At 37.0% G+C, this 11,589-nt stretch overlaps 1 protein-coding gene across 1 annotated transcript in view; it reads left to right on the top strand.

The window, feature by feature from the left end:
* Positions 1 to 779: 779 nt before the first annotated feature.
* Positions 780 to 11,589, top strand: part of LOC147663347 (voltage-dependent L-type calcium channel subunit beta-2-like) — a gene marked incomplete at its 5' end in the record, with an annotated part of 112,209 nt that continues 101,399 nt past the window's right edge. Inside the window, 2 exons of the mRNA XM_086950505.1 lie at positions 780 to 913; positions 8,510 to 8,590. Of these exons, the coding sequence (XP_086806631.1) occupies positions 780 to 913; positions 8,510 to 8,590 (215 nt within the window). The remainder of the gene's footprint in view (positions 914 to 8,509; positions 8,591 to 11,589) is intronic.

The raw sequence follows: 11,589 nt of genomic DNA, 5'->3' as shown, positions 1-11,589 counted from the left end.
CACCGACAATATTTATTTTTGGCACAAATTGCCAATATTTCATTAGATATTGTGAAAATATAATTATTAGTTCCCTTTCTGTCAGGGAGGGTTTACAGAAATAGAATGATTAACGCTATGTGCAGGGCTACTGGAATTATTTGGCAGTGAATGACCAAATTATGCGGCAGGGTTGACTAAATTATGTGGCAAAAAGGCAATTTATGCAGCTTATTGTGGCACATTTTCTGGCAGTTTTACTCCGGTATTTTGCCTTTTTAACACATTAATACTATCTGGATCCAAACTTCAACAAAGTAGTAACAGTTTAAATAGAGCAACCAGTAATTGAAAGAATACCAGAGTGCGTGCCCATGTGCAGCAGCCTGCGTGGTTCTTACTTAATACCTTATGATCCGTTTAGGGTTGAAAATATTTTTGTTGAAATCTACCAATCATGTAGCAGATGTGAGATTATAGGAAGTTATTGCAGCTGCGATATTGCATAATTCCAGCGGCCCTGGCTGCGTCATGCAAACAAATCCATGCACATCTTTCCTATAGGCGATCGAGGTAAATTAGAATTATTTTGTTGTTGTTAAACTGTGTATATGTTTCAACTTCCTATTTTACAGGTTTAATATTTCCTCTAGCAGTTTTGCTTCATTATCTATTGCTGTGATTGATATTTCATACTTTTATATCCCTGTTGCTGCGATTTTCCTTTCATTTCTAGTTCCCTGTGTTATGAATGCTCCTCCTCTCCTCACCTTGTAATTGTGAATTATTTGTCTGTATAGCTTTAGACTTAGATGCCGCCGGCTTAGATGCAGAAGAAAATGATATGCCGGCAAACCATCGCTCCCCCAAAACTTGTGCAAACAATGTAACGTCGCCCCTCTCCAAAGAGAAACGAATGCCCTTCTTTAAGAAGGTAACCGCAGCTTCCGCCGTGCCACCTGTCCACCTGCTGACGTGCACCGCATCCCCGTGCGCCACCTGTTAAGTGTCTGTGTCCTTTGGCAAGTCAATAACATGCATGCTTTGTTATTCTTTGTTTCTTTTCCATGCTGCTCTAGCTAAGCAGAAACAGAAATCGGTAAGTTTGCATGGAGGAGGCTTGTGTTTATGCGGCTGCTGGCATCATTAGCATGTGGCACCCATTGTTTATACAATTCTTGCAGCCATTTCTGGAATGTGAGGCCAGAGCTCAATTTGTTTCTGCTAAAACCAAGAGTTTCGATGGGTTTGACTCTAAAATGTCAGGCCAGTTTATATGCGATTTGATGGAGTGTACATTCCTATACACAGTTACTGATGTTAGACCCTAACAAGCCATACCTTAAGTGCACTTGTTAAGTGCAAGGATGCCATGCATTCTTCTCCATACATGCTACTTGTGGATGTGTATTACAGATGTTGACATTAAAATGTTCATCTTATCCTTTAGTTTCATCAACTGACAATGGCGACAGCGGTACTCAGGAGGGAGTTGAACAACTAGCATAGGCTGTAGTTACTCTTAAAAAAGATATGAAAGTACCGTGGCAGTAAAAATGAGTTCATCATGTTGCCTGGCTAGCACACCTGACTGCCTTGTATGTCCAATGGTGCCATGGTATAATCATAAATGAGGACAGCAGGAGTGGTGCAAGATTAATAAACAAAAAAGTGATGAGCGGAATGCTTGAAATGAACTCAGGTACTGGTAGTCGGAGCCGTGTTCCAGCCCATCGTTGTTTGCCCAATGAGACCCAGACCAGACTTGGCCCCAAGCTCATTGTTCTTTGAAATCAACTTTAACCCCTTCGATGCTGATGAGCTCGTCATCAGCTACGGCGCTCGTATGCTGATGAAGAGCTGAGCTCGTCGTGTAACGAGGGATTTTGAATATAGCCGCACACAGCGGGAAAAGCCGCCGCAGCGATGCGGTTAAACTCACTGATACGGTCTAAGCAGGCCGACATCGGTCAAGGGATGCATCTAATCAAATATAAGCCCTTATGTGTGCAGCAATCCTTGTTATAACTGTTATTTGCTGGCCCAAATCTTTTAATGAGAGGGCCACTGCCTTATAAAAGCACTACTCCTGCTTCCTTTTATCTTTGTATATTTAAAAACGTTCTCCCTGTTTTTACTTATCATGTATATCTGTGCAAAGTCGCCCAGGACAGGGGGAATGTTTTATGCTGTTTTACGCTGATTCAATATGTTGATGTTTATCACATGGTGGTAAGTTCCACCCTTTTACGATTTTAACAAATCAAAATAAAAGTATTATATACCGGTCATGGTATGCTTGTGTTTCGATCTGGAGGGAGCCTGGCCTGGGAGGCCAGGGTGGACTCTTTCAGGTGGGGAAGGACCAAGGGTGATTTACATAAAGCTGGTCTGTCTACAGTGGGTGAACATTGGTAGCCTGGAATGTGGCTCCAGTAATTACTAAGAACTCCGATTCATTCAAGCATTCTACCGGTCACTCTGTGTTTTCCTCAACTAATATTTTATTTACTAGATACACATTTCTTAAGGGTGCAAGACTTCTTAAAGCATATGAAACATTATGTACATATGAATATTAATGGGCCATACTCAACATAAATATTCAAATGTATATAATATGGGATAATGGACGAGTGATCCAGCGCACATGAAATAAAAGGCCCTTAGACACAGTTTCCTTGACTAGCAGGTGCATTCGAATTTAGATCACATTAACAAGTATTATAGTGATGCTGATATATTTGCTGCCTTTTACATTGCAAAGCATATTTATAATTTTCACAGCCACATATTCTACCGATCAAGATTCTACTACGATAATACATAAATATTTAATAACTAAGAATAGTGATATAGGCCCTACAATACTTGTATATTATAGCTCATAAATTAATGCCAAGGAGTCACTGATAGGTACTCTCCTGTTTAAGACACACCATGGACCTCATTTCCAATTTCCCTTTACTTGGGAGGTAGAAAAACACCTATTAAACACCGCTGGAGGCGCTACTCACAAGGTGCGATATTAACTCTCCAATCTGAGCTTCACAACTCTGACTAGGATGATGAGGTACTAGAGCATTTTCCACTGGTTCTTAACTGCCTAACTCAAAATAATATTGTACTTGTATGCATTATGTCCATCAGGCACTAATTGGCAACATGTGTGTGTGGAAATCATGCAAAATCTGTGAGCTAAACGTACCACCAATTTGGGCGTAAACTCACAATAGCACCTCACTCGGGATTATTGCTGGACTCAGGATGAGGACCTTTGAAGAGGTCCAACGTCACCTTCAACTTGTGTCCTTGATGTTTCCTCCTGACATACAAAAACTATGGGCAACTCTTGCAGACCTGCTTGCTAGAGGACAATACTGCAAATAACAGGACGAGGGAGAGAGAAGCAGAGATTCATTCAGCTTCCCAAGCCAGTACTTCTATAATCAAAAATAATGATTTACTTAGGTCATTTTTCCAGTCTCTTGGAAATTTATTGATGAGGACCCTCAGCCACGCTGTCACGGCAGCGGTGTATCTTGGTTTTTCACTTATTTAATTAAGTGGAATGAATCATTATAGGGTCTTGGCACCTGAGTGTTCTGTTTTGGTAGAGGACAATAACCTATTCTATCAAGTAACACCTCTAGCTGTCTTAGGGTCTCTTCTACACTGTTGATTAGTCTTTAACTTAGTTTTGTGTCAGTCAGCTATGACTAAGCAGCTCATGTATCACAATCTGAAATCTACAGAATATGTTTACAGGCCATCAACATGCATCATCATTTCCAATGTCTGGCTTTAAAATATTAGCAGCTATGTCCTTTCACTGTATAAACATTGAGTTTGCTTCACATGCTAATGATGTCTTGGGCAATGGTTTTTAATAATTTATCGTGTACAATGAAGTAGTAGCCCAGCGAAAGGACTGACGCACACATTTCTTTGAGTGGTCTAGGATGCTTTTGTTTGCTTCTTGTGCCATTTTGAGCTATTATTATACACATGTCTGTGTGTCCCACTTTGTTTTTGTTGTATCTTTTGTATTTGTTATAATTATGCCTGGGAAAACAATTAACATCAACATGAATATTATTGGTAGCATTTGGTGGGGTTCTTTTTGTATTTGATCCGAAAGTAATTATTAATATTTACACTCTATGCTTATTTATGACATATTGTTTTGAAGCTATTATATATAGTAATACATGTTTTGATAAGAAATGTGTGTACGAAATAGAAATACTAAATAATAAATGTAGCTTTTTGCAGTGGGGTGATTTAGCTACAGAAGAGATATGCAATTGCTTGAAAATTATAGGTTTGCATCCTATCTGGGGCGTGTAATTTCTCAAACTTATGCAGTCAATCAATTTAGTAAGAGTAGGATCATAATGCAAGTTAACAGCTCCTAGACACAAATTAGTATGTAGAGTGTGCCATGCAGGTGCACTTATTATTTTAGCTACTGCAAAGCATAAAGTTGCCAGTGTATTGTGCTACCCATCAAGTGCATAGCATCTTAAAGGCATCAGGACTAGTGCTACATTACATATTTGCGAAGTGCTGTCCTTGAGAGTCGATATCAGAGGGTGCCAGATTGTTGGTAGAAGCATTTAATGTGTTCCCAACATCCGGTATATAAGGTTCACTGATAGAATATCGATGCAACAAACATCAATGTTCTTAATATTGAAAATAAAAAATAAAAAACAAATATCGACTCCAATACCTTAACAGGTAAGAATAAAAATATTGAATCAAAAATATTGAGGTAAAAATATTGATGTAAAAAATAGCGATGTAAAAATAAATACAAAATACAATAATATATAGTAAATATATTAAATATTGATATTATTTTTAACAAAATAAATTAAATTTAACATACATTTTAACTAAATAGATCAAATACACTTAATTAAAAAAATATAAACATACAAATGTATACATATATTTATTTAAACATAATGTATTAAGGATCTTTATTTAATTTTTAAACTTAAAAATTATATATAAATCAATGATGTAAAAAAATCTATAATAAATTAAAAAATTAAACTATTAAAATAAAATTAAACTTACATTTACCAATACAATAAAAGCAACAGTAAGGAAAGTGTTGGATAGCGGAATAATTAAATGTACTATTCCAACTCCAGTGAGTGCAAAAGTAGGGAAAATGTTGGATAGCAGAGGGGTAAAAATTACTATTCCCACTCCAATGATAGCAACAGTAAGGAAAGTGGTGTATATCAATGGGGAAAAAATTACTATTCCACTCCAAAGAGTGTAACAGTAAGGAAAGTGTTGGATAGCGGAGGGGTAAAAATTATTGGTCCCATTCCAAAGAGTGCAACAGTAGGGAAACTGTTGTATAGTGAAGGGGAAAAAAATACTATTTCCACTCCAAACAGTGAAACAGTAGGAAAAGTGTTGGATAGCAGAGGGGTAAAAATTACTATTCCCACTCCAGTGAGTTCAAAAGTAGGGTAAGTTTTGGATAGCAGGAGGAATTACATTCACCATTCCAACTTCTGTGAGTGGAACAGTTGGGAAAATGTTGAATAGCGGAGGGATAAAAATTAATATTCACACTCCAATCAGTGCAACAGTAGAGAAAGTGTTGAATAGCGGAGGGGTAACAATTAATATTCCCACTCCAGTGACTGCAACCAAAGGGAAAGTGTTGGATAGCAGAGGGGCAACAATACAATTCCCATTCCAGTTAAGTGCAACAGTAGGGAAAGTGTTGGATAGCAGAAAAACAAAAATTACCAATATAAATTAAACAATTGAAAAAAAATAAAAAAATATTACAATATTGTAAAAATCATAAAATAAAAAATATTTTAAATATATACAATTAAATATATAAAACATATCAAATGAACACATATAATATGAATTACATATAACAAAAACCTACAAATAATATGTAAAATTATTAATACATTTAAAAACAAAAAATATTTAAAAGTAGCAAATATTAACGAAGAAACAAATTAATTAAAACATAAATGTATATTTTTTCTTCTACTCTATCACACCACACCATTAACAAAAACACATCAACATTTTTAATTACATTTATTTCCATAGTTAACATAATTATTAATCAATTAATAAAATATTATTAAAAATGAAATTAATTGAGTACACATGCTTTAACACTATAATATCCACAACACTCACCTAAATTGAACTATAACATAATAAAACACAATTAAATATTATTTTAAAAGAAAAACTATTACTATTAGCATCTAATAATTAAACATTCCAAAATATATTTAATATCCCCCTTTTACCCCTTTAAAAGGAAATACAACACACAAACAAATAAACAATTACACAAATTAAATATCAAATAATTAACATTAATGAACAACTATATAATAAATTAAATACAACATACTCACCACCCATTACTTCTATAAACACCACAACACACACCTAAAATTAATTACACAATTGTCATAATTAATTACTAATTAATGAATTAAAATTAATTAACAATTAGTTAATTCATCAATTAAGAATAAATTACTTCCCACCCTTTACACCTATAAACACCACAACACACACCTAAGAGTAATTACACAATTACCATAATTGATTACCAGTTAACTAATTAAAATTAATTAACCCATTAAATATTAATAAATTACTTTACCTATTAAACACTATAACATCTCAATTAAACAAATAATAATAAATACAAAATATTCAATCAATTTGATATAATTAAATTACTTCCCACCCTATCCTCCTATAAACCCGCTGCCGAACTAAAAACGCAAAATTCAAATAAAAATAATTATTGACTACTAAAAAAAAATCAATACATTTTTAATAATTAAATTAATTCCCACCCGATTCTCCTATAAACCTACAACCCACTACAGAACTAAAAACACAAAAATAAAATAAAAAATATTTAATAACTACTAAAAATGTAACACATATAATAAAAATACAAACAAATATATTTCTGACCCATGATATTTTTTAACTCGATATTTGTGTAAATTGATATTTTTGAGTCGATATTTTGTCCCTGCACCATATTTAAACATCAAAATGCCCCTTCTCCTATAGCCAACATTGTGCATTGCTCTACATACCACTTGAGGGTTAGCCAAGTAAACTTGTTCTCTGGAGGCATTTCAGCTGAGCATGGAGTATGTTTAATGTATGTACCGTCAAACAATAGGTCCATCTAGTGAGGTAATAGAGATAGGCAGGCCACCCATTATTTCACACTTTTAGACCAGGCACAGAATTCCCAAAATACATGTAATATGATTTCAAAATGGTGATGGCAGGTGTGTTGCAATATTTAAACTGTAAGATGAATAGCCAGAAGGAACTGAAAAACATCCTTTGAGTTTGAGTCTGTGTAGGAACAATAAACGTTATTTGAATGATTGATTTAACAAGAGACCAATGCATTGGACTCTTCTACAATTATAGATGATCCTGTTGGCTACCACATTTTGCTCTTTATTATTTCATCATGAGGTTACAGAGGTCTCCCTCTGGCAAACATTGAACTGAAAAGGAGAATTCATTATTTCCATGGCAGATGACATAGTGGCATTAAAAATATATCCAAGGGAATCTGCCAAGAGATCATTACCATTTCACAGCAGAAGTATCTTCAGAAATATTCACATGGGTAGTATGCGTTAGAGTTAGGACAATCAACAAATACAATCAGCCATTCTATAATGACCTTACCTTGGCTTTGACAGACAGGGAGATCAGGGTCAGACCATGTCAAAGATTCATTTCTGAGGCCTATTCCCACAAAGCTTTTTCATGTGTTAGGGTAACATATACATGAAAAAGCCATATATCTCTGGATGCAGATTAGTGATTTACAAAGGCAAAGGAATCACAGCTTTGAACATAGAATTTTCCTCTGCAAATATTTGGAATGGTGTTTGATATAGTGAGTTTCCTAATCCTGTGATACAGTATCTCCACAATGTAAGAACTCAGGGCGGTGGGAAATAAATATATGCAGAAAATGTATTTGTATTGCATATATTTAATCATAAGTTCTGAAGCTTCTATGAAACCTATCCTTTAAGCCCTTAATATAAAGCAGCTAATGCGCTGTTGGGAAACTCCTAAGCATCACTAGATTTGCAGCTTAAAGATGAAACAGTCTTGCAGTGTAAAAGGGATTTAAGTTTGCAGTTCTCTAAACCGTAATTAATCAAATTTTAATGGTATTTGAAAGAAGAAACTCAATTTACTATAGCCCACATTGTTAATTGTAGGTAGGTAGTAAATATAGACAAGGCTTCATTGTTTTCCAAAACCTTAGCCAATGCTAGAATACTTACCAAGTAATAACCAGACATCATTTAAGATTCTCAACATATGTAGAGACATAAATAAGTTTAAACCTTCAAGTTTTTGTTCTTTTATTAAAACAAAAGAATGATATGAACTGCTTAGAAAAAGATACTTATAAATTTGTGCATAAATCTGAGTGTAATTTCTCTTTGAACAGACAGAGCATGTCCCTCCCTATGATGTAGTGCCTTCAATGCGACCTGTAGTCCTCGTGGGGCCTTCCTTGAAGGGATATGAGGTAAGCTAATAAGTGATGATAAAGGTATCTGCACAAACCACCATCTATCTCAATGTTGTGACGTACTGTACCCAGAAATGTTTAATCAAAAACGTGTGCAATGTTATGCAATGTTATGCATTTGCAAACAAGCTCACATAAACAAAGCATGACTCAGCCGCCATGTGTAAAATTGAAAAAAGAAAAACTAACACTAAGGGCCCAATTACGATGATAGTCGGTAAGCCTCCGACCCCTCATCGGACGCTTACCGACCGCCGAAAACAATGTCAGCAGTCAGAATGTAAACCGACCGGTCAATCCGACTCTGTTCCGATGGGCTCAAGAAGCCAGTTGGCCAGTCGGAAACTGCTCCTAATCCCTTAAGGACTGCGTTTCTGCCGTCAGGATTATGATGTCGGTTTCCCACAGCCTTTTCATGCTGTCCTTTCTGACATGGAAAGGCTGTCAGAAAGGGACTTTGGGGGCTCCTTGCAGGGCCCTCTTCCCTCTGTGGCCTACGGTCATGTCACCCCCCTCCCTGAAAATGCCTGCAATGTGTGTCATGCACCATAGGGTGCCTGCCATGCGGTGCAGGGATTTACACAAACTGCTATTTCTCAATAGGAGCTTGTGCTGCGAGCGTTTTCTGCCTGCCGATCAAGCTCCCATTGAGAAATAGGAGTTTGCAATTGCACCATGTGCATTCGCATCATTATGAGGTGTGCAGAAATGCCGACCTATGGTCGGTCGGTTCTCATACAGGAATGGTGTCCGTCGAAGGCAACTCTGACCAACATCATAATTAGGCCCTTGATTGTAAAAGTTATGGGTGATTTCTTCTCTCTTAGCAGTCCTTTTCTTAGGCTATACATGCTATTGAACTGGCAGTAGCTAGGAGCCACCCCCAAACTGAGAAAGAAAGTTGTAGTGAGATCTGTATGAGAACTTATGGTAAGTCAGGATAACTGTTTGACAGAAAAGTCTTGTCCTAAATATCACATACAACAATGCTTGTCTTTTGGTGTAGAATTTCTGTTATTATCCCTAATGGGCAATATTTTTGTAGATTATGGACCAGATGTAGGTCGGTCGGTAACGGCCGAAAATTGGTATTTTCGGCCGTTACCGATCGGTAAATAGGTGATCGCTATGTAGGGGGCATTATTTTACCGAATCGGTAAAATTACTGATTCGGTAATTTTACCGATTCGGTAAAAAAACAAATCGGTAAATTTACCAAATGTGAGCCACCCAGATGTAGGTGGGACTGTTCAGAGTCCCAAAGGCCTTACCGAATCGGTATTTTACCATTAAATCCAATTTGATGGTAAAATACCGATTCCGGTGTGCATGCACATGTGTGCATGCACACCTATGCCATGTGACAGGCAGACCTGCCCTTAGGGCATGTATGCCTGCCACATGGCACCCAAGCCTGTTTTGGGGGTGCCAGAGGGTGTCAAAGTGACACCCCCTGCACCCTTGTGAAATTCGGTATTTACCGATTCGGTAAATACCGAATCGGTAATGCCCATTCATTCCTATGGGCTTCAAAGCCCATAGGAATGAATGGGCATTACAAATTCGGTATTTACCGAATCGGTAAATACCGAAATCATCCGATTCAGTATTCCAGCACATCTGGAATACCTACATGTCCACCCCATATAAATTTACCGATTTTTAATTACCGAATCGGTAAAATTCCGGTAATTGAAAATCGGTAAATCTATTTCACCTACATCGACCCCTATATATTTATATTAGATGATGTTCTGACAACACATTTGAGTTTTACTAGCACTATAAGAATGTTCTAATACAAATTAGACCTCTCAGTACAGGGGCGGCTCTAGGCTCATGGCGGCCCTGGGCAGGGAGCGTAGTTAGGGGGCCCCGGACGAGGGTGTCCGGGTGGGGCGGAGCCCTCCAGAGCTCAGGAACTAGGAGGAACACATGCGCGGAGGACAGTGAAGAGGGGGGGGACCAGGGTCAGGGTGTTTGGAAGTGGAACACAGCCGGAGGCCGCCAAATCCCAGCATGTGGCCACTACACAAATTTATATTAAGGATATATATTGGTGTAGAGGCCCCTAGAATTTGGTGGCCCTGTGCAGGTGCACAGCTTGCACATGCCTAAGGCCGCCCCTGCTCAGTAGCCTGCACGATCAGCTATAGCATCTCAAGATAGAGACTCAGTTGTCCTTAAGAATGCCATACTTATCGTATGTGACTTGGTAGCTGTTTTCTGCTAGAATGGAAAAGGTAGTCTTGATGTATGATACACATTCAACCAAGATTGGTTCGGGTTGCTAATGTAATTGTCTTCTAAGCTTGGTATGAAGTGTATGTTGAAAATGTTTGTCCTATTTTGCTATCATGAGTTTACCATGAATAGAGCTTTACAAAATGTGAGATTGCTCACATCTTATATAAAAAAAATCTTCAAATGACCAATGGTGACTTTATAGGAGTGAATCAGGAGTCTGTTATGATATGCAGTCCGTAAAAAGCTGGCTTTGTCATTATCTGCATGATGAACCTACAGTGACTGAGCTTTATGGCAGTGTTTCTGTTTCTGTTTCTTGAAGTCCTACACAGATTTTGTTTTAATTGATCTGCTGCAAATAGAGAGCTATCATAAACAACACTGGAATATTGAGGTCAAAGACTTACATCTAAGATGCTAAACAGCCAATCAAGTCAGAATTGTTCTTAAATGTTTTTGCTTTGGCACACAGCTCTGAATTGTAGTTTAAACCAATTCATATTAAATGAGATGCAGAAGAATTTCAGTGCCAGAAATGTATGTTGATGTTTTTTTACCCAATTGATGTATCACACAATGCTAGTTACAGTTTTGTTTACATTAAGCCCCTCCATACCCCATTAATTAATTTTCTCTGTGCATTTAAATGTAAACAGATTCTTAAAATGTAGCTGTCTGAGAGGCATTTCCATGCATGTTTAAATATTTATATAAAAATGTGTTCCTTCAGTGACAGCACATTTAATACT

This window comes from Lissotriton vulgaris, unplaced genomic scaffold (genome assembly GCF_964263255.1).
Source record: "Lissotriton vulgaris unplaced genomic scaffold, aLisVul1.2 SCAFFOLD_2577, whole genome shotgun sequence".
Lineage (NCBI taxonomy): Eukaryota > Metazoa > Chordata > Amphibia > Caudata > Salamandridae > Lissotriton > Lissotriton vulgaris.
This window is presented reverse-complemented; position numbering and strand designations above follow the sequence as displayed.